The sequence below is a fragment of the Perca fluviatilis genome, chromosome 6 (genome assembly GCF_010015445.1).
Source record: "Perca fluviatilis chromosome 6, GENO_Pfluv_1.0, whole genome shotgun sequence".
NCBI lineage: Eukaryota > Metazoa > Chordata > Actinopteri > Perciformes > Percidae > Perca > Perca fluviatilis.
In genome coordinates, this window is record NC_053117.1 from 216,706 (window position 1) to 244,388 (window position 27,683).

The 27,683-nt window shown below is 40.8% G+C and overlaps 2 protein-coding genes across 6 annotated transcripts; one reads left to right on the plus strand and one right to left on the minus strand.

The window, feature by feature from the left end:
- Positions 1–1,521: 1,521 nt before the first annotated feature.
- Positions 1,522–6,342, minus strand: dgcr6 (DiGeorge syndrome critical region gene 6). Its single transcript, XM_039804140.1, has 5 exons — positions 5,945–6,342; positions 5,659–5,819; positions 5,333–5,433; positions 5,090–5,230; positions 1,522–3,841 (listed from the first exon to the last, which is right to left on the minus strand). The coding sequence occupies exons 1-5, from the start codon at positions 6,046–6,048 to the stop codon at positions 3,764–3,766; spliced, it is 585 nt and encodes a 194-aa protein (XP_039660074.1). The 5' UTR covers positions 6,049–6,342; the 3' UTR covers positions 1,522–3,763.
- Positions 6,343–6,435: 93 nt separating this feature from the next.
- LOC120561159 (rasGAP-activating-like protein 1) lies at positions 6,436–27,489 on the plus strand. Of its 5 annotated transcripts, XM_039804134.1 has the most exons (22): positions 6,436–6,451; positions 6,652–7,015; positions 7,331–7,387; positions 9,057–9,170; positions 9,529–9,590; positions 11,181–11,310; positions 11,855–11,936; positions 12,565–12,705; positions 12,852–12,943; positions 13,808–13,925; positions 14,324–14,477; positions 17,711–17,775; positions 18,025–18,137; positions 19,839–20,031; positions 20,167–20,304; positions 21,438–21,582; positions 22,226–22,398; positions 23,328–23,465; positions 24,070–24,205; positions 24,793–24,913; positions 25,588–25,664; positions 25,788–25,936. In XM_039804134.1, the coding sequence occupies exons 2-22, from the start codon at positions 6,951–6,953 to the stop codon at positions 25,934–25,936; spliced, it is 2,463 nt and encodes an 820-aa protein (XP_039660068.1). In that variant the 5' UTR covers positions 6,436–6,451; positions 6,652–6,950. The 5 variants fall into 5 exon arrangements, with proteins under 5 accessions (XP_039660068.1, XP_039660070.1, XP_039660069.1 ...); XM_039804135.1 differs by lacking the exon at positions 6,436–6,451 and having other exon boundaries at positions 6,951–7,015; positions 25,788–27,489; XM_039804136.1 differs by lacking the exons at positions 6,436–6,451; positions 9,057–9,170 and having other exon boundaries at positions 25,788–27,489.
- Positions 27,490–27,683: the final 194 nt, after the last annotated feature.

The window sequence follows — 27,683 nt, forward strand, 5'->3', positions numbered from 1 at the left end:
CATACTTCAAAACATATCTTCATAGTGGACTTTGAACAGCAAATACATTTATAATACTTCAAAACATATCTTCAGTGCACATAAAAGACAATAGTACTTTTCACATATTTAAAAGTGCAAATACAAAATACTGTGAACTGTTATCACAAACAGTGCTCAGTGCTAACCCTCTTTAACAAAAAGGTCTATCTCTGTAATGTTGTACGTCAATTAGAATATTCATCTGAGACTGTCAGCGGCAAAAACAGCACTTTGTGGACGTAAATTGAAGGTGCGCAATTATCCTATAATTTACATTGAAGCTTGTTTGGCAGCGATCTCACTTTATACTGGACCAGTGTCAAAGATTGTTGTTCCCGTCAGTAACAAGAACTTATAGGGTTTATCGCTGACAGCTCAGTCTTTACTAAAAGAGCCTGTTTTCTAGAGAGCAAACTTTTGCTTTGTTTGCTAAAGGTTATTTCCACGCAGCTCCATGCAAATCCTGTCCAGTTAATTGAAACAAACAAAACTAGTCCAAATTGTATAGCCATACTAACGATGCCTTTAGGGACAACTACGCCGTTTGGCCGATGGCACAGTCTCTCTGACCCTTTCACTGGACGTCCGTATTTTAGAGCGAGTGCTTTGTTGCAAAGTTTCCCTCCATCAAGTTCCATGAAAATCTTTTGGATTACCTCAAATATATAACAAAAGTCAGCAGGTTATCTGAAGTTCAGGGCATACATTAGTCCAAACAGCATAACAACAGCTAATGCTACATTATCAAGATCTTGCAACACCTTGATACCTTCAAGGACAATTCAGATGTCCTCTGGTTCATTAGCCTGGGAAAACCCCGACGAACTTCCAGCAAATATGAGATTTGCTCTGCAAGTCAGTCTGGCCGAGAGCCCTTTCAAGCCCATTTCCAATATTTCCAAATCGAGGCACCAATCACAACCGTTGAGGCGGGCTTTACACGATGATGATAGCGCAGCGACAGCAAGCTGATTTTGGTTAACATTCAACATGACGGCCATCGAAGCGCAGCAACCCGTTGATGCCGCTGTCGCTGCTACGTCACCCAGATCGTTGGTCTGATTGGTTGAAGGACTATGAAATTGCGCCCAGAGACATTTGAGCGGCGTCCGTTGGTGACGCCCCTTTGGAAATGGGCTGTGAATGAACCTTGCCCAGACCCACTCTCAGTTACACCTGAGAAGGGTCTGGGGTCAACCAGGCTGCTGGTTCATCACTTGAAGCACGTTCTTTAAGAACATAAATCCCAACAGTGGTGTCTTCAATGTCTTTCTTGTTTATTTAAATAATCTGACAAATCTTAAATAATCAATGACTTAAAAATAAAGGAAATACATTGAAAATAATCATATACCCACCACAACTAGCCAGTCTAAAGTCATGTCTCAGATGTGTTAAGTATTGATTGTATAATGCTGTGAAGCAGAACATTTTAATAGATTATCAAAATTATAAATCAATACATTTTCTATTAATCAATGAATCACTTCAGTCAACTACTGGTGTACACTGTCATATGAGTACATATTTCTCTAAGAATATTACAACATGGTTCCTACAATGGCACTAGCCTTGTTGTCAGCTCCAAATCGCGTAGGAAAGAGATTGACAGCAAAGACAAAGAAAGACACAAATATGAAGACAAGTAATAAAATAAATAAATAGAGGAAAGGTTAAAACTTAGACAAAAAGATAGCCATCAGTGTGAAGTTACATTAACTTTGGCAGATTTTGACATTGGTTTAACAAAATCTATTTCAATGACTGCATCACTGCATGGGTTAGCCTACTACACTAACCATCATGTCAGGTGAGTAACAGTATTTAAATTTGGTACAATTCATTCATATCGAACATTACATGAGCAAGCTTGTTGTTGCCATCCACATTAATAACGTCAGGTTTCATCAATATGGTAATGGTGATTCAACATTTATTTTGCATTGAAATTTCAATATCAACCACAATGAGGATTCAGATGGAAAATCTATATTTATTCAATGTTGGCTTGCTGTCTGGGAACAGTACAAAAACAATACAGGAGAGGTGTTCTAGTATGTGTCCACACCTAGAGGCAAGCATGCTGCATCCCCTGTTTTTAATACCAAGTGACAGCTGTTAAAATCTTGCCAGGAGACATAAGAGGCCAACTGAAGATTTGTGGGAAGAGTTAATCACAATAGTGAGGCGTATGGGGCCTTTACTAGGTGATCATAAAAAGGTCAGTAGTGCAGAGAAGATTGATGTGATAGGAGACCTACTGTTGGGACCTCATCAGAGGCTTAGCAGCAGCATTCTGGACCTCTGATGGTTCTCCTATGATGTAAAGATGGATATAATAAATAACTTAATAGTCCAGTTGGGATCAAATAAACACAAATGTAATCATATCCATCTCAGTTTAAGACAGAACAGGCCTGAGTTTGTAAATGTTTCTCAATAGGGGAACAGGCAAATATCTTTGCACACCCTGCACAAATTGTACAGCCTTCTTTTCCTTTCTAAAACTGTTATATTGCACATATTATGTTGTGTCTTTTTACATGCTTTTATTGTATTATGTATATGCTGTATTTATGTTCTTGACTAAAGCAGTGCTTAGTTTGTTGCCTTTTTAATATTTTTTATTGTTTACTGTATGCACTTCATACCCCGAGGCCTTGCAAGTGTAAACTTACTCGGCAATAAATCTGATGTGCTTGTTTTAATAAGATGCTCATGGAGTGATTAAATTATTTGGAACACAGTGCTACAAATCACTGCACTGAGAACGATTTACAATAACAGAACTCAATTCTGTTAAATCATTTACAAAAGACAAAGACATTTTCTTATTTTTAGAACTTTCGTTTTATGAAAACAAATATTCATGTAATGGAAATGTCAAAATATTTAATGCTACCATCCATACTGGTTTAGATTATATGCAAAATATATCATGAATTCAATTGTTCATTGTTGCTTATTTATGTGGGGCAATAATCAAAAAACTGAAGAAAAAAAAAAATTGGGGTTGCCTCCACGCTTTTTACAGACAAATGCACGCATGAGCGGCCGGACCAGCTACCAGAAAAAAGAACAGAGAAGCTCTGGTTACAACACACAGAGGGAGTGTGACTTCATTATCGACTCTGGACGCCCTTACGAGTACAGACCCTTTAACCAACACTCACATTTAAGGAAAAAAGAAAATGTAAATGTGAAGGGGTAAGCTCAAAATCTAATTTGCACCCCTAGTACCAGCACAACTAAAACAAACTAAACAGATAAACAACACGATACACATTAAAGTATCAATAGTAGCAAAACATACATGACACTCAGGAGGCCATCTCACTGCAGGAGGGTCACAACAGTAATCCCATACATATTGACGCTCCACTATTTAATTTCGGGCTCCCTCAACACTCAATTATATTGTATAATGTGTGTCTGTAAAGGACTTGCAACACATTCATTTCATAATTTCACAATGGGTGTCCTGGCATTTTAAGGGCTTTACAATATGTTCAATCTGCTACTGCTCTCTCCCAGGACTGGAAACGTCTTCCTTGATCCACTCGAGAACCAGCCTTCTGGTGAATATTACCCTTATAACAGCAAGTGGTAAACATGTGAAAGAGAACAATGCCACATGTTGACTGACACAAGTTGCATCTCACAATTACTGAAATTTGAGCATACGCAGTCTGTGGCCATTGCATGACTTTTACCCCTCTTTTGGCACAAACAGGCCTCTTGCTCAAATAATTCCAGATTGTGACTCCTTCTGTTGAAGCTTGAGGATCAATTCAAGTAGGTTCATCTGCATTGTCAGCTCCTGAAATAACACAAAACAGTTGAAGGGCAATTAGTTAGGACACACATCGCCATCTGCTGGGCATTTGTCTGCATCACAAGGTGCATGTTGCTGATGCCACCTAGGGCCCTATTTTGCACCCGACGCACAGCGGACTTTTCCCTCCACAGACGCACGTCGGTAAATTAGGGAATGTATTTGCTCTCCCGGGGGCGGTTCAGCGAAAAGAGGAGGCGTGTTCCGGCGCAAACGTTACTTTGTGCTATTTTGCAGTTTCAGAAAACAATTCCGCCACTGACCAGGAAAGACCTGGTCTATAGTCAGTAGCGCGTTATTCAGATGCTATTTTAGGGACGCATGCTTGGCCATAATGTAGCGTGTGCACAACGCGCATACACTTCTCTCATCTACAGCAGTTCCCATTTTTGAAAACCATACATAATTACAAAGAAAAATATTACTGAAAATGCGCTTCATGTGTTTGGATAGATCAGGAGGCACTTTACAGTACAGTCCTCAAAAAGTCCCAGCATTCTTTGTGGCTTGTTGTGTTTTACACATTTCCATGAATCATGGATGTGTTGATGACATAAATGAGGAAATATTAGAGGACTTAAGGAGACGTGATGTTGAACTACAGCGGGATTGGTCCGGGAGTAATGCGCGATGTGCTCCTGGTGGAGCGGGTGGACGGAGATGGAGAGGGGGGAGGAGGAAGAGGCACAACAGGAGCAGGTGGTGCGTTTGGAGGCCCACGCTCCATGGCTGCAGCAATCCTCTCCAGACTTGAGGAGATGCGCCCGAGGGGCCGCAGCAACATCGCCACCCGGCCAAGACGGGCATTCATTACTTTGCCGCATCTCGCATCGGCAGCCGCCTGCGGCGCGCCATGCGCAACTCGCCATAATAGCAATCCGCCATGGAACAAGCGCCCTGCTCTTAAAGGGAATGTGAGATGACGCTCTGATTGGTTTATTGCACGTTACGCCCAAACCACACCTAGCTACTTCAGACCAACCCATTTTAGATTTGCGTCGGGCGCAAGAGTCATTTATCCCGCCCGTATCATAGCAACAGCGCCCGAGATCCGCCCACAAAGCTACTTGCGTTTTGCGTTTCATACTTGCGTTTCAGATCGTTAAAATAGGGCCCCTAGTCTCACTCTCCAGACCTATCTATCTCCAGAGCGCTGCGGAGTAGATGCTACCCTGCCATTTGTGGTGTTAGTATGCATTTAACTACAGTGGGTGGACAGGTGGAGACGTTTACCTGAGGATTAGTGGTGATATAAAATCCAGGGACTCCTGCTTTCTCCAAGGTGTTTTGCTGGTCTATCACCTTTTGATCCATCTCTGCTACAATCTTCTTATCCATCATTCTTTGTTCCTCTCGCACACGAATTTCCAGAGCCTAACAGCATAACACACAACCATTAGTTAACCGAAAAAATGAATATAGCAATAACCATCAGCCCTTTCAGTTATCAGAGGTAATGGGATTTCAGTACCTTACCTCTTGCTCCGCTTGTTGGTTAGATTTGAGAAGCGCGAGGTTGTGAGACTTGCATGACTGCAAGGCATCTTTGTGTTTTCGTACAAGATCTTGTTTGAGTGCTACACACAAAAAGTATAAATCAGTCAAGCATCACACGGACATTTGCACCCTTACACTGAGGGTCTGTTCCGAGAAGCGGGTTTGGTACTTGCTATAGTTCTTGATTTGAGGGGATTTCTGGTTTTAAAATCAGCAATTATTCAGGTAACAGCCATGGGCTAGCTACCTGGAACAGGCCCTATTAGTTATTACATGTTTTCCGAGAAACAGAGCAGAGCACCAACCTTGGTGTTCACAGTGCAGCTTTTGCCTCTGGTTGTACAGATTTTTCTCTGTGAGATGCTGAATATCCAGAAGCCCCTGCACAATCTCATAGACCGTTCCATCTATGAGTGCTAGAGCCAGGTCACCCAGCGTGCTGTAGGACAGGCGCTGCTGGAAGGAGCTAACCATAGAGAGAAAAAACAACAATCATTACGTTAAGATGCAGTTTTAAATCGCCCTAAAGGTCAAACTGATTACCACTACTCTGGATTCCGTGAATGAAGTCTCCCCCGAAGGGAACATTACCTTGGTAAATCTTTGACTAAGGTTTGCAGTTCAGATAACAGGTAGTAATGTCTTTCTTGGTGTTTTGTAGAATCGCCGTCAGTGACTGCGGGATAACTCTCCATCTCCCTAAGTGGAAATATGAACACAGCAAAGGGACTGTGCTCAACACATTCAGCTAAGCTAGCTGAAAGTACCAGGATAATGTAACTGTTTTAAATTTTAAAGTTCCCAGAAACAAGATACGTTGGTTATCTATTGGAGACTACCCTGCACCGAATTACGTTCGTACGTTAACAAAACGCGGTTAAAGTTACTAAACCAACTCGTCTGGAAGAAAGTGGATAGTTTCTTTTAGCTATGTATTTATTAACTTCCCTTCACACATAGACAGTATATAAGAGGACCCCGGCCCGGGTCAAGCTGGCTGTCAAGATGCCTGTCTGTAATGGCGCGTGCAGTAGCTCAATGTGTGCGCCAGGGGGCGCACTGTATCACAGTAGAGACGCTCCTGAGGACCTGATTCAGGTATGATAACACATCGTATAAATTAGCACGTATAAATTAGCACAACAGCGTATGTAAAAAAAATAAAATAAAAATAAGGCAATAACGCCGATTACAAACAGATTGTGAACGATGTCAGATATGAAAACAAATAATCTCTAGTGTTGTTGTGACTGCAGGTTATTCGATCACGTTTATTTCAGAATGGACATTTCTGACAGGTCATTCATTTTGGCTCGTTTAAAAGAAGACCTGGTATAAGACTGACAACGCCAGAACACAGTTGCTATAGCTACTGTTTCCCAGACCGTGTGGCCCACTGTGTTCAACCTACTGGACTGACTAGGCTGCATGGTGCGCGCCTGTGTCGCGCGCTACTGGTGGGCTGTGCTCCGTCACGCGCCGAAGGTGCCATGAAATGAAGAAAACTCACTTGCGGAGGGAAGGAGCATTATTTATAAGAGCGTGTATGGGAACATAGGAGAAATTTGATTAATAGCTTAGGCCTACTCGACTGAAAATGGCTAAAAACACATCTCTTTATTTTAGAATTGTCGAGGGCAGGAACCTCCCGGCCAAAGACGTGTAAGTAATTTCTGAATGGCATGTGCTTCTGTGCGCAAGTGTTATCTCTTGGAATATATAGCATACAGCCTCGGCATTATTTAACAGCTACTTATCAGGTAATTGGAAAAGAGAAAAGTTTAGCCTGACATTTGAAACGCCAATTTCTGGTAAATTGTCTCCTGTAAATGAGGCTAATTGAAGGAATTAGAGGAGATGGTCTGTCTACTCGAATTTAAAGACAACTGTAAATTAAATTAAGCTTACCACCAGGCAAATTGACCGTGCTAATATCTCTCATGCTGTCCTATCTTTTTTTTTCTTATCAATCTTAAGCTCCGGAACCAGTGATCCATACTGTATTGTAAAAGTTGACAATGAAGTTGTGGCCAGGTGAGTTCTCTCCGATTATTTAATGAAGATCTGCATAATATGCGCATGCAGGAACAGTATCTTGTTTTATGTGGCGCTATTGCTGGAGACTATTTATATAAGTGTATAAGTGCTCATATTTGTCATCGCAGTTGGGATATTTGCAGTAATTAGTTTTCTGGCTGATCGCCCGCAACTCTGCACATGTGAACCCGGGTGGAGTGTGTATGACCGGGTGGTGGTGCCCACAGCGTGTCTCCTCCAACACAGAGAACCTGATACTGGTCTGGCCTTTAAAACACCCGCATGGTAACCATGGAGAGGGTGCATCAATTATTGCAGGGAGATCCTAGTGTAGGCTAAGCAAGGAGAATGCTGGGAGCTGGTTCCGAGGTGTTCTCAGGTTGCAAGAGTGCAAGAGTAGAGATGATTTCATCCTCCAAAGTATTCAAATAAAAAATAAGGCTATTCTCAATCGCAACTATACAGTACAGTATATTATTTCAAAGTTGTGCTATTTGACACAGCTACCCAGATTTCTTTTTTTGTGTGCAAGAACATGGGAAGACTCTATTGTTCCATCTGGCACATACTGCAGACACTCACACTAATTATCTGGTACTTGTTGTGTTACTGGCCAACTGACTCCTCAAGTGTGATCTTCATGGATGATGTGGCTAGTAGATGGTGGTGGCAAGTACACGGTACAGTGCACTCTTAGAAAAAGAAAGGTTTATTATAACCATATAGGATTCTTAGATCCCTAGGGGTATTCTTTGAAATATTTTGAACCTTTTAACAATATGATACGATTGTTGTTGATGCTAAAACATTACTTTTGTTTGCTTTCTTTAAGAAGCTATATCAACCTGTTTTTCTATAAACTCGTTTTTATTTAGGTGGTCCAAAATTGACAAAATTAGAATCTAAATCAGGAACTACTCATGGAAGAATAAGTATACAAGACTACAAATCTGACCAGGGATTCAGTGCCGACTTTCAGTACCTGACGTTTTTTAATAATTTTTTTTATACTTGGTGTTATATTTTTCAATCCATATCCAAAAGGTATTAAGGTTCCATACACAGCAGCGCTTGTAGACATAGGATAACTTATTATGGCTTTAATAGCCCTTTATACAATGATATATCCAGAAAGCATACTGAAACCCACCTTGAGCCTGCTGTAGTTTTTAGGCAGGCCATTTTAACTTCTTCACCTTTTCACCACGTGATCCCTTTAAAATAAAGCAATGCCTGCTTGTGGCGTTGCATATGTCGCTAAATTGTAAGCAGATTACCCAAAGAGGGATTTCTCAAATAGTTTAAAGGGAATCATGTTAAGGGCCCAGACAAGTAAAACTATCCAGTATATCACAAAACCGCAAACATTTAGATAAAAGTCAGAAAAAGCAGACCTATGCTTTTTATCTTCTTTCCTCTGCCAATAATCATCTTGCGATCCCTTGGAAGGATTCCAAACCCCAGTATATTTAGCATATTACTGGAAAAAAAAGCATATCATCTGTCTACCCTCAAGTACACTTACAAAATAGGTAAGTAAGGGCTTATGCAGTATAAGCCACATTTTCAATGATATCTGATTACTATGGTCTCTACTGTCGCATACGTTCATGTGATGTTTCTGCGTAAGGTCTGGTTAGCAAGCATGTGTGACTTCTCTTTTCAGGACTGCCACAGTGTGGAAGAACCTCAGTCCTTTCTGGGGTGAGGAGTACACACTGCACCTCCCGATGGGGTTCCACTCTCTCTCCTTTCATGTCATGGACGAAGACACGATTGGGTAACACTGTCATCCAAAGCTGTACCAAAATGAATCCATATTCTTGACTGACGGAGTTTGCCAGTTGATTTATGGTCCTCCGAGCCATGAGTGTTTGCTTAAACTTGCCTAATTGAGTAAGCCAACATAGATCTCCTGTGAAGTCTAAATGTTTTTTGGATGAAAAAACGCCAAGCTTTGAATAAAGAAACATCATCAGGCAGACGGTCGCCCAGATTGAGTTTTTCTTTCCTCTTCTCGTGACCACCGGTACTCTAATCAGCTCATTTAACGCTGGCAAGATCAAACAACTTGGAAAGTATTTTCAGTAGCTATCAAATAATCTCTTCTTTTCTCTCTCTTTTTTTTTCTTCTACAGCTATGATGATGTTATTGGAAAGATAACTCTGAGCAAAGAAGCCATTGGCTCTCAAGCTAAAGGTATGGCTGAACAAATCTGTTGCAGGATGGGTGCATGACCAAAGCTCATAGGTTAAACACACATGGCTTTACATGGCCGGGTCAAAGGTCTGAGAGACTGAGGAGACGTGTGCCCTTTTTTAGACGGAGACTCTGGGAATGTTTCTCAGTGCTCTCTCACACATTTCATTTGATTTGCTTACATTTACGTAAGAGTTGAGTTGTGCAAACGCACGGGCAATGAAATCAGCCGCCACATTGATACACGTGTAATGATGGCTCTCCTGGTGCTTGTCTGCATAAACTCGTCTTTCTTTTTTTCATTGTGCTTTACAAACTAACCTTTTCGGCAACATCAACCAAAGCATTTTAAATGGCTTCAAAGCATTTCATGTCTGTCTCCTCTTCCAGAGGCTTTCACATTCAAGATATTAGTCACACTGTTTACCTCAGCGTGAACCTTGTCTTGGCTAGACATACGGCATTTAAAATATGTTATGTCATGATGAAGTTGCCATTTTATGAAATTGCTCAAAGTGTTTACGGGGGTATGTTTGCTGCATTCTGATGCGCCTCTCCTGAGAGCCACCTGGCGTGGCCTTCGCTCGTGTGATTCATTGCTACGTGGTGGCACACTGAGTCAGTTACTCCCTCGCAGGAATATTCTTACAGCGTTGCCTTGACATTGTATCCTCGCTTATGTGTGGTTTTTCTCAAATGATAAAACACACTGAATGTAACATGACTGACAAAACAATATCTATACTATACTATCAAGGACTAGATTTTGTATTTACTGTGACTGCATGCCTTCACCTTGTGTTATACTCGCCAGCATCATAGACATTTTTGCACAACACTTGCTCAATTAAAATATGTACTTACTTAAATGCACATAGATGATCAATTCGTTATTTAATTAGATCATCAACACTTCAAATGCAAAGAGTTAGGGAATGCTTTGCTTTTTTTGTTGCTTCAATGCTTAATTGATTATCAAAACAGTTAAAAGTTGACTGATTATTTTTCTCCAGATCAACTAATTGATTGATCGGCTAAAAGTGTCACCTCTGAATTCATTTCTGCTCTAGGATCTCTCAAATTGATCTTGTTGTCTCTGATTTGCATCCTTAGTGTTAGAATAATGACATTATTAAGAATAGACAGAAACCACTGAAGTTATATCAAGTTCATTTTTACTTGTGAACTCAACAAGTAGCCAGTCTCAGCACTACAGAATAGTACAGACAATGACTAAAGTAAGCCTCAAACAGTAGCTTATTTATGTGTGAAATACAATCATAATACAGAGTTTGATGTCGTCAGTTGTTATCTTGTCATAGTCGATGACGTCTCCCTTATCTAGTCAGGGAGCGCCTGTTCTTTCCTCAGCATCACACCGCGCTCAGACAAGGACACGCAATGTCTCCATGTTATCTTGTTTTGAGTACTCAGTATAATATTATTCTATGCAAACAGTTTAATAATAACAAGAGAAAAAGTATGTAAATCAAAATTTTTCTAACACTTAGTTTCCGGGTTTGTTATTCTCTCTTAATGTTTGATGCTTGACAGGAGAGTTGTTTTAATGATTAATGTCTCCGTGGTCAGGACTAGATTGCTGGCTGAACCTGACCAGGGTCGACCCGGACGAAGAAGTCCAGGGAGAGATCCATCTGAGTCTGGAGCTGCTGAAAGTTACAGAGAAGATTAGCCTGCGATGTCAAGTCATCGAAGCCAGGTAACATCGTTGTGAGCTTTAAATCCTGCCGCTGCCACTGCTGGGAGGAAAATGACCTCATTTAGAAATAACAAGGGACATCAGAGTAGCAGGCTAGATGGACTCTAGAGACGGTGTACATGTAGCTTTAAGAGGATTAAACTGGTCATCAGTCAGAAGTCACATTACTATAGCTGAAACCCGGCCGTGTATCATCGCTCTTTCTGTGCTGAAATCTTATCCCCATCACCCCGCAGGCCTCCACACTCCCCTATCTGAGTCATACTGCTACTATCACACCACTCACTGCCCCATCTGTGCATCCCAGGCTACAATCTCTTCCTCTCAGGCAGGGCACTAATGAGCATGTCAATCAGAGCTCGACACTGTGTTATTCAAACATGCATTGGATGAATGTGAATCAAGCTCGAAGGAATAAGGTCAAGTGGAAAACAGTTTTTTTTTTTAACTAATTTCATTTGCAGAACGGGTAATCTGAGTTTGTTGAGCATTTTCGAGCGTATTGATCAGTTGTGTTGTCCTTTGGTCTGATCGATACCCACAGAGACTTGGCTCCGAGAGACATTTCTGGAACCTCTGATCCATTCACAAGAGTTATTTTCAACAACCACAGTGCAGAGACCTCGGTGAGTTCTACGTGCGTGCATGTGTATAGTATGTATTGGTTTCAGTGAAGCCAGAAGTACATGTCCTGCCATTAAGGAAATGAGGTTCAGGGTTCCCCCAAGTGTATTGCAAGCCTGGTGGCCCACCGGGCCTAAGTCTCTGGGAATCATTTTTTAAATGTATTTTCAATATGTTTTTGAAACTGCAGTTACAGTGGAGCGGCTTAGATGTAGTCATATTTTCAAATCTTAATGTAGGCCCCTGTAAGAATTAGCTGGACTGAATATGTATATCCGAAACAGCTGTAGGCCGGCTCCTCATCTACAATGGGTAATAGTGGGAGTTCAGTAAAGTCCCTATGGAATCTGTGTTAAGCTTTTTTTAAATTCTCAATTTCTGCGATTCCGCCCACGATTCTGTTATCCCAGAAACTATGAGGCCCTACTTTAATGCTGCCATCATTCTGTGACCGGTCCGTGCCGGGCCTTCGTAAAAACAAACAAACAAAAAAAACACTTGCCACCGGGCTTAACAGCTTTTCTGGGGGAAACCCTGATATTTCTTTGATTGTCTGTCATTTTATTTGATATAACTGTACAAATGTAAGGTTTTAGGGTTTCCTAACACCCCAACCTGCTGGGTTTTTAGATTATCAAGAAAACCCGTTTCCCTCACTGGGCAGAGACCCTGGAGCTGGAGCTGGATCCAGAGGAGCTGAGTGAGGAGGGGATTGTCACTGTGGAGGTCTGGGACTGGGACATGGTGGGCAAGAATGACTTTCTTGGAAAGGTAACAATGCTATAATATTGCTGATTTCACATTGTATCTCTTAAAAATAGGCTTCACATGGAAGTGCAGTATTTCCCAGCATAAAATGTAAAAAGTTGAAAGATATGTAATGATAATGTATACTTGTTTGTTCTACCTTTCCACAGGTGGAAATCCCTTTTGCTTGTTTGTACAAGACACCTCCGTTAGAGGGCTGGTTCCGTTTGCTTCCCCTGGGAAACAACGAGGTTGATGCTGGGTGAGGATTATAGGTGTGCTTGTTTGTCCAATGGGGCTACTTTGTGTGTTTGTATAACTGAGTCAAGCATTGCTCTTTAGCAATTTTTTAATACTCAAGTTAAGCAGCAATCAGTCTTTTTAAAATGCACTCAAGCAAAGTATTTGTTACCGTCCATACTCTACGCTTTTTAATGAACATTCACAGGACACAGCCAGCTCTCTTACTGCTTCTGCTAGTGGAGATAATTTTAGAACAAAGAGAGCTGAGTGAACCGCCAAAGGATATTGTTTATTAGGAAATGAGTCAAACTTTTTTTAGTGGAGCACACTGCTGAGTAGATTCTGGTTAGAGATCTACTTTCACCACAATAAAAAAAAGTAATATCATGGGAAAAGATATCCCCTCTGGGACTATATGTTTTGACAGTTTTATTATTTCTAGTAACGTCATTCCTTCATTGGTTATAATATTATTTGGTATTATCCGGGTTTCACCTTACAAAAATATAGACATTTTTGTAGATCATTTAAAAAAAGGGAATTACATGCAACTATACTAAAACAGTCTAATTACTTTCAGTGGATTTCACACACTTCCTACAGTCCTATGCGAAAACAATGCACATGACATTGCAATTTTTAAACAAAGCCACAGAAAATCAAGTGTCCTTGGTCGGCCTCACTTGCAGAAAAACAAAGTAACCCAGAGCTCATTTGTTTGAAAGATTCATCTTTTTCACATACTATTCTGGTTGCTTTTCATAGACACGTTTACAAGATGTTTTTTTAAATGAGAGCTTACCTTACAATAACAACAAGGTGTGCAGAAAATGTCCTTTATTTTATTTTTTTTTATTCTGTGGCATTTTTCCTCTGTTGCCAGTGGCAAGCTGGGGGCGCTGCGTCTGAAGGTGCGTTTGGTGGAGGATCGGATCTTGCCCTCTGTGTACTATCAGCCGCTCATTCACCTTCTGGTGGAGTCAGTCATCTCCCCAACAGAGGTCAGCATCTTCTGTCCTGAAAAGCATTTAAACTCATTAATTCTGTGTTGGCTTTTCGACGACACAAAAACTCTTTGCCTATGTAAGCAGTAGGGCTGCTTGATTATGAAAAAAAAAAAAAATCATAATTATTTTGGTTATTGAACTTAAAAAAAAAACAGTTAAAAAACATCAACAGTGAAAACAGAGAAATGTAAAATTTGTCTTAATACTTTTCCCGTTTGAAAAGTTTTTCTTCATTCAGAACACAAGACAAAATAAGAGTTGACCTGCAAAATGTAATGTGCAAAATAATTGTTTTTTTTCTCGATTACTCTGTTTTTGTGATCATTAACATTTGGATTAATTGCACGGCCCTAGTCAGCAACATGTGATGCCCTGAGTCCTCTTCCCACCAGGTGGAGGATAGCAGTGCTCTGACCATGCTGGAGGAGGTGAACACGGTTGAGAGCCGGCAGGATGTGGCGATGACCCTGGTGAAGATCTACCTGGGCCAGGGCCTGGTGGTGCCATTCCTGGATTACCTTAACACTCGGGAGGTCAACCACACCAGTAAGACTGAAGGAACAACATCATCATTGTCAGTCAAAGCCGTTACTAAGTAGCCTGGTCCTACCAGACTCTGGTACATTTGTGCAGAGAGTCTGGCCACTCTCCATTGACAAGTGTTAACTTCCTTGAAGGCTGGAACTCTGTTGAAGTTTAAAACTATTGGATCTGCCCAGAGCTACTCTGGATCTGCCATAACCAATCGCTAACGTTTGGTTGTGATGTCGGCTTAGCATCGCTTCGCCGCCATTACGGAACTACAACTCAAACTAGCGCACAACCTCAACGTCATTGTTCTGAGCCACTCCTTCTGTTCGCTGATTGGACCGGTAAAGATTTGGCCGGAGAAAACCTGCGAATATACCGCAAGCCCAGACGGAGTACTGAAGGAAAATGAGAATTGAGCGGAAATACATAGGAGGGCTGAGCCAGGCTAGTTAGTAAGGGCAGGGTTAAATAGTCGACGTTACTTGCCCAAAGTAAATTTTTACTGTCCCCTATACAAATAATTTTTTTGTTAGTTGTTATCAAATCCAATCCAACTTTATTTGTTAAGTGCTTTCAAACAACCAAAGTTGACCAAAGTTCTGTACAGAAGAATAAATAAGACATCATAAATAAAATACACAACAATATGACATGAATAAAAAAAATAGCTGTGCAATGAAAAGCAATCAATCTAAATAATTAAAAGAAGTAAATTAAGTCAACATCTTACTAGGTATCAAAGGAACACAGAGAAGAGGTGGGTTTTAAGACGGGATTTAAAAACAGACAAAGAAGAGGCCTGTTTAACGTGCAGAGGCAGATCATTCCATAATTTAGGAGCCGACACAGCAAAGGCTTGGTCTCCTCTGAGCTTCCGCTTAGTTTTAGGCACACTCAGGAGCAGCTGATCTTCTGACCTGAGAGAGCGAGTGGGGATATAAGGGCGTAGAAGCTCAGAGAGGTAGGGCGGGGCAAGACCATTCAGGGCTTTAAAAGCAAATAAAAGAATTTTAAAATGGATCCTAAATTGAATAGGCAACCAGTGGAGTGAGGCTAAGATGGGGGAAATGTGCTCATGTTTATGTGTGCCAGTTAAATAACGACATAGACCCAAGTAAATTGTTATATTTGATCTTTATTTACAATGTATAAACACATCACGGACAGTGTCATAGATGAGTTCCTACTGAAAGTGGAGAATATTAAAAACAATGAAATAAAAAAACGATCAACTCTAATTGCAATAATTATCTTACTGAAGGGACAGTGGTTTCTATCTGTAATTAGCTGCTTGATTGGCCGACGGCACATTCAAATCAAATCATTCTCTGATGTGGGCAAGTGGAGGGCGGGACAAGAGAATGATAACGTAATTTCTGATAGGATGAAAAAATTATTTAAACTTTTTTTTTTTTTTTTACCGTTTTACTTGCCATCAGGCAACCCTTATTGATGAACCCTGAAGTGTAACATTTAGCTTGTAGCTTAGATAGCTGACTCATAATTGAACAAAGATGAAGTTTACAGTCTGCATTTTGTGGCTACATTGTATTTATTATGTATTTTTGTCAGCCAGAGAAGTAATATTTTATGTTTTTGCAACATTAGTGCCTACATATTTTTGCTCAAAATATTTCACATGCAAAATCTGTGATTACATAATTTGCAGTGTGCGTAAAACCTAAGTTTATCTCCGTTAGTCAGTGTTTGTATTTGTCACAGTTTGTGACGTTCCAGTTTACTGTTATTGCTCCACTCTCCAGAAACCTTCTGAGGGGCTGCTTCTATTTAAACTCTGAACTGACATCAAGGTCTCTGAAGATTCATGTTCTGTGTGTGGGCAGTTCAAGTGTTCCAGCACTATATTTACTTCCCTGATGCCAATTATTTACTCACCCAACGGTCTTTTTATGGCTTCTCTGTGGTCTGTATTAGTCATGTACTTTGCCTCCGCACCACATCCCCATTGCTAATTCACACACAGTTGTGCTCTGGTCTTTGGGTTCTGTTTAGTTGGTGTAGTTTGAGATAATAAGCATAGTGCCTAGGTTTCCATAGCAACTCCACATGATCTGAAAGGTAACTGCTTGATCAGGAATAGATGGCAAAAACAGCCAGACATTAAAGCTGGAGAAAGAAAAGGAAAATAATGTACTGTACACCCACTGGGCAGCCAACCCAAATAGTTTTACAACTGTGGGCCCTCAGAAGGATACAATCAAAATATTGCTCAACCAATCAGCGTGCAGCTCCTCTAAATATTCATGAGCAGACCATATAAGGCAGAAAAGCTCTCGTTTCAGTCCAGTCCCATTTAACAGGGTAGCATTAGGGCCATAAAAACAGCAAAAGAGACATTTTCAGCCCAACCAATGTTACATACCCTATTAGGAGACCTTAAGTAACAGCGTGAAATACTGTATATAACCATTCTATCACCCCTTTAAGTAAAGTTGCAAGCAAGATCAGTCTGCCCTCAGTTGTGACACTGGGCTCTGTTTCTAAAGCAGATCAATTTTTTGGCTGATAAACACAATCAAACTGAAAAGAAAGCAAGATCACGCCAGGCCTAAAGCTCGAATTGAAGGAAGGAACAGACAAAGAAGACAAATTTAATGAAGCACTGTCAGAGATTTTCATCAAGCATGCTTATGTGCCTGATGACCCTCCTCTGTGAGGAATAGAGTGGTGGGATCCTTTCTCTGTTTCTGCGCTCTGATACACATCAAACTCAGGGTCTTTTTTTAGGCCTTTTTTAGGGCATTGACAGACAGAGAGAAGACATGCAATGACATGCAGCAAACCAGAGACGTTGTGGTTCATGGTCAGCGCCAGTGTTGTTTTTTTTCGCCCCCATGAGGAATTCAAAATAATGACAACAAGACTGTCGGCGCATCCATATGACACAAGCCTTCGGTGATCGCGCACACCAACACCCCCCTCCTCCTCCTCCTCCTCCTCCTCCTCCACGCAGTCACTAGTAGTGTCTAACTTGAAAACGCATCACTTGTGCTTCTGCGCGCGAAAGTCGCCGGACGACACCATTTTGTAAACATAGCCGTACTGAGAAATCCAGAGAGAGTTGTGTGGAGCTGATAGTCTTAATTAGCTTTGTATCAACTCATTTGGCAATGGCTTGAATGTAACGGATGTTCAGTTATATAAAATAGTTGCGCACTATAGCTTTAAATTATATGTTATTATTTACTATAAAACTAATCCATCTATTTTTTGTTTTACTCTTATAGCTGATCCAAACACTTTATTTCGCTCCAACTCCCTTTCCTCCAAGGCTATGGAACAGTTCATGAAGGTGCGTTGACATATCTGTTTTTATAGTCCTGTTTTATCAGGAATTGAAATTATTTCTAATCCTTTTTGTCAATCTTCCTGAATGGTCCCTTATCTCTATTAAATACACACTGAGTTGGTTAAATGTCTGCATCATACTGTAACTTGTTTACACTTTGTACTATGCATATTTACACATTTAAAAAAAAGAATCCCTGTAGCAAAGATGCAAATGAGATGTCCTCAACATATGGTTTTGTTTTGCTGTCAGGCTGTTGGCATGCTGTATCTGCATGAGGTGCTGAAGCCCGTCATCAACCGCATCTTTGATGAGAAGAAGTATATTGAGCTGGATCCATGTAAGATCGACCTGAACCGCACAAGGTAAAACAGACCTAAATATATATCCTGCTGGATCTTCCTATATGATTATTATGTGACCTAAAATAGTCCAGATCTGCTTCACAGGTGCTTAAAGGTCCCATATCATGCACCTTTTCAGGTTCATACCTGTATTTTGGTTTCTACTAGAACATGTTTTCAACATGTGTTAAAAAAAACACATTCTTCTTACTGTCTGTCTATATATATATACGTATTCATCATCTGAAACGCTCTGTTTTAGCGCCTGTCTCTTTAAGCCTCTCTCCTGAAAAAGCCCAGTCTGCTTTGATTGGTCAGTGTTTTCGGGTCTTCCACAGCTGCACTCTCATTGCACTCTCATTGTGCATTGTCATTGCAGACGGGGAATGACTGTAACAGCACTGTAGCAGCACTTTCTACCTATTTATATAATATAGCTGTAACGTAGGAAAGCTTTTTTGCACACCTTTGCTACCAAAGTAGCAGATCAAAAAGTTTAGAGACAATCCCGCACACTGACGATTACGCAAGCAATAATTTATTAAGAAGAAAAATACAATGTTTCAGTCTCAGACCTTCATCAGGTAAATAGTATAGCTGTGACATCACAACTGTACGGAAGTCCTGACGGCTCATTTAAAGTCACAGTTTCTGAATATGGGTTGTGTGCATTTCTCTGTGAATTGAATTTTGATACTTTCACAGTAGGGCTGAAACTAACGATTATTTTCATAGTCGATTAATCTGTCGATTATTTCCTCGACTTATCAATTAGTTGTTTGGTCTATAAAATGTCAGAAAATGGTAAAAAAATATTTTTTTACCATTTTGAACAAAACTCATGTTTGGTCCACAACTCAAAGATATTCAGTTAACTGTCATAGAGGAATAAAGAAACTAGAAAATATTCAGAAGCTGGAATTGGAGAAGTTTTACTTTTTTTTCTTAAAAAATGACTCAAAACGATTAATCGATTATCAAAATAGTGGGTGATCAATTGAATATTTGACAACTGAAAGATTAATCGATTAATCTTTGCAGCTCTATTTCACGCCCCTCGGCCTGCTTTAAAAAAGAAAAGAAAAAAAAGACATGGAAATCTCACTTTATATGATATGGGACTTTTAAGCCATACAAGTGGGAGTTGTAGTTCACAATCTATGTGTTAAAATGGTCAAATGGAAAAGCCGCCACAGGAGACTGCTCACTTCTTTTACACTTTACCACTGAGAGGAAGACATCAATGTGAGAAAATGAAAAGAAAAGGAATTTAAAAAGGGGGAAGGCTGTTGCTTGGCAACTGCTATGAATCCCCTGAGAGGTCTATCTCTGACATGGAGGGAGATGGAGGATCTAATGTGCTTTATGTCTGCAGTAGATATGCCTGCCATCACCTTGTTTGTTGTCTCCACTCCCTGTGTATATATATGTATATATATATATATATATATATATATATATATATATATATATATATATATATATATATATATATATATACACATAGCATATATAGATGGGCATCTTTAATTCAGCACTCAATCTCATAGCATGCTCTTACATGTAATGCCATAATCAGGAAGAGAGATGTTATCAGTTTTATTATAGGAGGCATTAAAAACTATACACAATACAGGGAGCTTTGTCTTAGAATTGTGTATACTCTGTAGTTTTCCGACACAGGGATTTAGTCATTAACAATATCTTTCTTTTTCTCTGAAGGCGAATTTCATTTAAGGGTGCGGTGTCAGAGGCAGAGGTGCGGGACAGCAGTGTGGAGATGCTGCAGAGCTACTTAACCAGCATCATTGAATCAATTGTGGGCTCAGTCGATCAGTGTCCTCCTGTCATGAGAGTGGCCTTCAAACAGCTACACAAGAGAGTAGAGGAGCAATTTTCTGAACCTGAGAACGAGGTCAGTCCTGAGCAAAACACCTTTTCAGTGCATTTTGATACATCTGCAATGCGTGTGTTTTTAGAGATTTTAAAATGTGTACATTACCATTACATGTTTTATATTCAGCTATATCTGTGTACTTAATTTCTACAGGATGTGAAGTATCTGGCCATCAGTGGATTCTTTTTCCTGCGTTTTTTTGCTCCTGCAATCCTCACACCTAAACTGTTCCAGCTGAGGGATCAGCACGCTGATACGCGTACAAGCAGAACGCTGCTACTGCTGGCAAAGGTACGATTCACAACGCAGACATACGCACAGACACTGCTAAGAATAACTTGTTTCCAGACATCACACTTAACGAAGAAAAAAAGACAAACAGTAAAGAGGGGGATGGATGTACAAGCTGCAGGGCCACATGCTGGTTGCCAACAGTGAGGAATTTTAATTTGCGAGTGTTAAACTTATAAATATAAATAGATAAAGCACTGAGCCGTCCCTTGCTTTTTCATCTTGTAATGTAATTACATAATGCTGCTAAGTCAGCAATATTTTTTCCCTCACAGTATACTTTTACATCAAAATAAAACTGTACGTCCTGGAGATTGAAATGGTAAACTATAAACATACGTACAATCAATAAAGCCGTCCAAATGTCCTGTTCTACACTGTTAGTGTCCCAGAGGCTGGATTTCATTCATTTTGTAGAAGACAAAATTTGTGACAATTTAAGATCATACACAGCACATCTGAACAGTGGATTGCTTCACCAACTACAGCAAGTATGCAGTGGGTTTCAGTGTCATTGTTTGCCAAAAACTTTAAACAATACCCTCTCACATTATGCCCCGCTCAAACATCCTGTTTCGTGTTGTGTCATGAAAATAGATCAAATTACAAAAGAAGACACCATCAAAAAAACATTTCCTTGTGATTGGCAGGAAAGGCGTCTGGTAGAATATAACTGAGCTCACCATGCTTTTCAATGGAAGGGACCCCCGACTGCTGACATAAACACCCTTGATTTCATTAAAAACCAGGGTGTCATGGTCACATATCAGAAGGAAAGTGAAACCTTGTTGTTCTCCCACGCGTGGGTTCTGTGGTTGCTGTCCATGGTGCTGAAGTGCTGTTGCCATGGGTCCTCTACAGAGAAAGGGAACAGGCTATTTTTACCTCTGTGTGCGCTGCGACCAGACTGCGGTTCAAAGCCGAGCATCAGAGAGGCACTTCCTCCTCGCCCTAGGCCAGGTGTGGGCCGCACAAAGGGCCTCACAGCATGCTTGGCCTCAGGGACCCTTTTGATCTCCGACTTTGAGATATGCAATCAATCACACTTCCAAGTTCTGTCAGTTACTGGGGATTTTGATGTGCTGAAGATGTGAGCATTGAGTGGACATTGTGTCTTGATTTTGTTTCGCCAGGCATTGCAAAGCGTCGGGAACTTGGGGCTACAGCTGGGTCACGGAAAGGAGCAGTGGATGGCGCCTCTTCATCCCATCATCCTACGCAGTGTGGCCTCTGTCAAAGACTTCCTGGACAAGTTGATCGACATAGATCATGACATTGGTAAGGCTGACAATAGTGAACGCGCTGCTGAACTTAAAAGGAAAGCAGGTTATGCTGTTGAGCTAATCAGCCACAGGCCAGCTGCTAGCATAGCGGCTCCCAGCTGACATCAGGATTAAGCAAAACAATACTGCAGTGGCTAAATATTCATAACTAGCTAGAAGCCTAGAAACGAGACGACATGGTTAACGAGTTGGCGGGGAGCTGGAGTGCGAAGCCGAAGGCGTTTTTTACACGCCACACTGGTTCCCCAACATGTCTTGCTGTCATGTGTCAGTGAAACTGTTGTTGCCAAACTTCTTCCCCCTCTGATATATCATGTTTCAGTCGCCTCCTGCACATCACACACTTCTTTTCTCTTAAAAGGCCAGTTTGACATTTAATGCTCCTCAGGTGGATTTGTTGGACAGAAGTGGACGCTTATTATGCCTCTTTGAAGCTCTCCTTCACGTGGTGATGAAGGAGGCTAAGGCGCCATCAGTAACAAAGTGCTGAAAATGAAGACTTGTACTGTAGTTTGACAATAAAACACACTCTGTTTATTGTCGCAGCACCACCTTGTGTCTGTATGGATGAACATGCCATTACAGTGTTTCTCTACAGTACATTCTTTGTTTAAAACTCTTTTAACGTCATCCTGCAGTGTCTGAGGTGCCACAGAGGGCTGTATTCATGCCCTCAGTCACGGTTAAAGAGGGGTACCTCCACAAACACAAGGCAGAGGGACCCCAACTGCTATCCCGCTTTGCCTTTAAGAAACGATACTTCTGGCTGACTAGTGAGACGCTGTCCTACGCCAAGACGTCTGATTGGCAGGTTGGTACCGAACTAGTGGGTTATACCTTCATATTGTTTATATTGACAAATGTTTATCTACTTTACTAGCCATGTTGGCAACCGGCCACTGTTTCAGATTTGTATCATTTGGCTCAGTAGTCTTCTACTGGGACATCTGGATCAAAATAATATAATATCTGCCACATACATTTCTTCTCCTCGTCTTGTATACAAGCCAAAACTCGAGGGAGTAAACTTTGAATCAAAGTCATGTGAAAGTGGCTCATCCATTATTAGAAGCTGATATGCCCTCTGATGAAATGAAATGGATTACTCACACGTTGAAGGGCGTTTATAAACTTGGCTCATAAAAAGAGGAAACATTTCAGTCCTCCCCAGCTCGCTTGTATTGTACTTGTGTTGATCTCCTTGTGAGAACATCATTAGTGTTATTACCATGTGGTCCCTCACCTTGTGATAATGATCTCCTCTCATTCACCAGCCAGAGACTGAGAGCGGAGAGAGAGAGAGAGAGAGAGAGAGAGAGAGAGAGACCAGTAAAAAGCTCTCTCTTTGAGCCAGTCTCGGCTTTGTGTGACAGGAATAAAGGCGAGGGGTAATTGAAGGCTGTGGATATTCATGCTTACATTGCAAATCAGATCGCAGACAATATCCTGGCCCCTTAAAAGCAAGCTCCCATTGGAAGTGGCTGATTTACACTTTAAAGGGGCTTTTCCTGCGTCGCTAATCTCATCTTCACTTCCTCCTTGTTTCGCATTGCCCCTCCTCGCCTAATGTGTGCAAAATATTTCTGTATTAGACACTGATCCAGTAATTTGCTCTGTGATTAAATTTTTTTAACTTAAACCTCCGTGTACACAACCTAGGGTGAAAAAAGCACAATGCATCATTAGCGGCCGGCATACTTGTATTAATTGGTGTGCTGGTTTGTGGCCTAATTGTTGCAGGTGCGCTCCTCGATCCCTATTCGCTGCGTGTGCGCCGTGGAGAGGGTGGATGAAAATGCCTTTCAGCAGCAGAATGTAATGCAGGTCATCACCCAGGACAACGACGGGCAGCTGCACACCATGTACATCCAGTGCAAGGTGCATTGGTACTGACACCAGTCAGCCACCAACAAAGTTCTTTCCTTTTTCAGTTCCACTTTCAGGAAAATGTTGTTTTTTTTTGGATTAGCACAGACGTAAATTTACTTTATTTTCAACTAGTTTTCAGAATCAGAATCAGAACTAGAAAAGGGTTTCTTCGCACAATAACTTGCACCTAACGTGGAATTTGCCTTGGTGATTGGTGCATACGTAAACAAACAAAACACATTAAACATTAATATGAAATACACAATACATACAGAAACATATATATATATATACAAAATGGCTGTTTTGCATAAGAAAGAGGAGGCTGGATGGGTTGAGTGCAGAATGTGCAATTATTTTCTTAATTGCGTCACGAAGATTTGAGATCTAATACAATTTTGCTGACAATGGTTTTTGCCAAAAAATAGATTTCATGTAACATTTAATTGCTAGATTAAGAAGATTAGGCGTAGACATCGGAAAACTTAATTTACTTGATGAAGGATTATCAATTGATTACTTATGGATAGCAACATTTTTTCCTGCTTTGATTTCAGAATGACTTCAAGAGACCACCAAATGAATGGTTCACGTTATGTTTGTGTCTGTGTAGAATGTGAACGAGCTGAACCAGTGGCTGTCGGCTATCAGGAAAGTCAGCATCTACAATGAGCGCATGCTGCCCTCTTTCCACCCAGGGGCTCATCGCAGCGGCAAGTGGACCTGCTGCCTGCAGGCGGGCCGTGCTGGTAATCCTGCTTTTATTACTTCTGATAGCTGCTCAGACTTTAAAACCCTTCCATTAGGATTTAGGATGTACGTTAAATGTCTAACCTACAGTATTTTTAAACTACACTGTAGACTCCCCCCAGAAGGATCATCAGGAATTAACAGCATCTCAGCGCATAAGCAGTATTGGCCGTTAGCTGGTTTCAAAGATTGAACAAGCTCCTGGCGATCCATATTGAATGACTAAACCCTCAATTTGTAGCTGCGATGTTTTTGTAGCGTCATTGGAGCGAGAGTTCTGAGAATCGTGCAATTTTCTCTGGCCAATTCCATTTAGTCACTGTCTGAAAGCTACATCTGATGACTTTTCTTGTGTTGCTTTTCGCAGTCCTGAACAACAGGATCGTACCCAGGCAACACATCACTCATGTGTTTCTTGGGTAATAGGCCTATACCAGATTTTGGGGTTTGCTTTCCAGCGAGCTATTTAAACACTCATTTTACACACTTGTAGTACTATGAGACCTCCATCAAATTGTCAAGTTGAAGGATATGTTATGAGGTCCACATGTGAAGCACTGCTGTTGAATAAAAGGCTGGCTCTCAGTTACAGGCTGCAGTAGAACCCACTCAGCTGTGACCCTGGGTGACTGGAGTGACCCGCTGGATCCCGACGTCGAGACGCAGACGATTTACAAGCAGCTCCTCCAGGGCAGAGACAAACTCAGGTCGGTGGGGAAAACATCCTCAGCCTGGATGCAGTTCATTAACTTGTACACCAGAGGTCAATGTTGCAACACAGGAGTGCTCTGCTGCTGCTGCTGCTGCTGCTGCTTGACAATACAATCAAATGTTTAACTGTCACACTATGGCAGGGTTTTTCCTGCTAAAGAGTTTTTAGCCAGCCCCAAAGGAAAATCACCAGCACCAAAATGACAAGAATTGAAAATAAAAATAGCAATTCAAATCCTCTCTAAATGTGTTTAAGAGCAATTCACCAAACAACTGTTGAAGAAACAGAACATAAACTTGAATATGAGCGCTGTTCTCAGTTTTATCTCATCTCAGTCAGGCTGTACCGGACTCTCCCGGCGATTTATTTAAATTTTCTTTCTTTTTAACCAGTTTTGTTAATTGGGGTTTTAATTTACTCAAACATAATATACATTTTTGTTTATCAAATTTGTCAGAAATAACAGGAAAATGCATTGATTTCTGTCAAATAAGGTAACACAGACTCATTGCCTTTACTGTACACGGACCGATCATGCAAACCCCCCCCCCTCTCTCTAAAAAACAAAAGGCCCATTCTGAGCCAGGAAAAACCCTGCATGGGAAGACAAAGCAGCTTCTGGAGAATAGTCAGTGATCATATGATTATTGTTTGTGACTGATACTGCAGGAAAAAATATGTGGAGATGCCAGACGCTGATCAGACGTCCAGCAATAAAGAAAAGATCAACTGTGACGCTCACCCAGGTGAGGCTGCAGTCATGCATCAAACTGTACATTTTCTGCCATGGCCTCGTGTTGTTATTATTATTATTATTATTATTATTATCTATTTTTGTTTGATAGCATTGTACACTTTCTACCTCACAGATGGTGCAGAATGCAATGTTCAGTTGTCGAAGCCAGGTCCAAGCGTTGCTGCTCGGCTGTTGGCGGTGATAGAGGATCTGGAGCAGGCTCACGCCACTTTCCAGCGGCGAGAAATAGAGGAAGGCACCAGTGTCATTCTGAATCTCTAGACTCGACACAGACTGGGATCCACTACTAATGCCTGAACAGAAGGGGGGTGCCCCAGCATCCTGTACCAACATGAGCGAGCATCAGAAAGTCACTCTCTCGACTGTGAGGGAGACAAAGTGGCCACAGGGTGCAACCTCTTCCAGCTTTTTAGTACATTCCCCCAAAGGGCAGAGGGAATTCTGCCACTTTAAATCTCTTTGTATTCTCTAAAGTGCCACCAACTTCAACAGCGCCGGGGAGAGAGCATGATACTTGGCGATAAAGGGGGGGCGAGGGACTTTGAAGCACGATCTGACTTGATATTTTTCATGTAGATAACAAGCAATCTCCTGCATGGCCTGCATTCAACCACTTGTTGTGAAATGTGAAAAAAACAAGCTTTTATATTTTGAGATACTGTACGTGGACTCAGTCAGGTTCACACATTTTTATGCAAAAAGCTTGTTGTAGTGTAATCTACAGTACCTGAATGTAAGGTGTTTTGAAATTGTTTTTATCAATGTTTTGTATTTTATTGAGGCAATTTTTCACATGTAGCAGTGACATTGTTATAGGTCATACCACCATTAGTGTATGAAATGCTGTTGCACATGCCACAGTATAACGCTGCTTGTACAGTGAGCAAAACTGAATATTATTTTAATCGTTGCTTTGGTCCCTTTATACAAAACAATGTGCTTTTGTTTGGTGCTAAGGCCAGCCAACTTAAATGTTTGGTTCTGATGTAATTTGCATTTTTAGAATGTACTTACACTCGATGTAGCCATATATGTTATAAGGGTAACATTTGATTTACCTGGTAATATAAAGTTCATACATGTAACTGAGGCAATATAAATAACAATGTTAGGGTTAGTTTTTCAATTTGATAAGTTTACATTTTCTTGAGATTTGGGGGGTTGTATTTGGCTCACAGATGTCAGGATATGTTTGAAATGCCAAATTTGTTTTTAAAAATGTAGGTGCTTCAAAATTCATAAAAAAAAAAGTTTTTTAAATGATTTTTGAAGCACTCAAATCACGCAATTTCTTTGACATATCTGTGACACACAGCTGTACATGGACATGTTGGAAAGCCATTTCCCATAGAGCGAGTAGTGTGGCTGTCTTTCCCTTAAACAGAGAACAGAGAAGGTCAGTGAGTGTAATGGAGATCAGATCTGTGATCTCACAGGCCACCCTCCCTCTGGAGCTGATAACATATTACATTATAGCTACAGCTAGTGTAGCGTCTGTCTTTCTTTTAGAGGAAGAACCGTGGCATATTTATGTGTGGAGGAAACATTCCTTCTGCTTTTAGATGTTACACTATAGCACACATGGCAGACATGACAATTAATATTTTACATTCTCGACTAAACTAGAGTAAACATCAGATGTCGCTTGAGGACTTGATATTCCCTGAGTGAGGGCTTTTATTCTGAAAAAAGAAAAGAAAAACACTACCGCCTGTACTTCACTTTGCAAATACACTATGATGGCTTGTTCCAAGTGGATTGTTACTGTGAACTAAACACAGCTGTATTATTCAGTAAACTATTATTTCAGCAAATAAGTCTTGTGTCAAATTTGTACCCAGGAAAACAAAAGGTACACCGCATTATAAATTCATTAAGAGTTAACTTGGGTCGCATCAAGAGCAAAGATTATTAATACCAAGTATCTTATTTTTAAGTCTTTTGCCCAGGTCGGTCTCAGTGCAGGCAATGACTTTAATTCATTCATGGTATTACAGGAAATGTCATT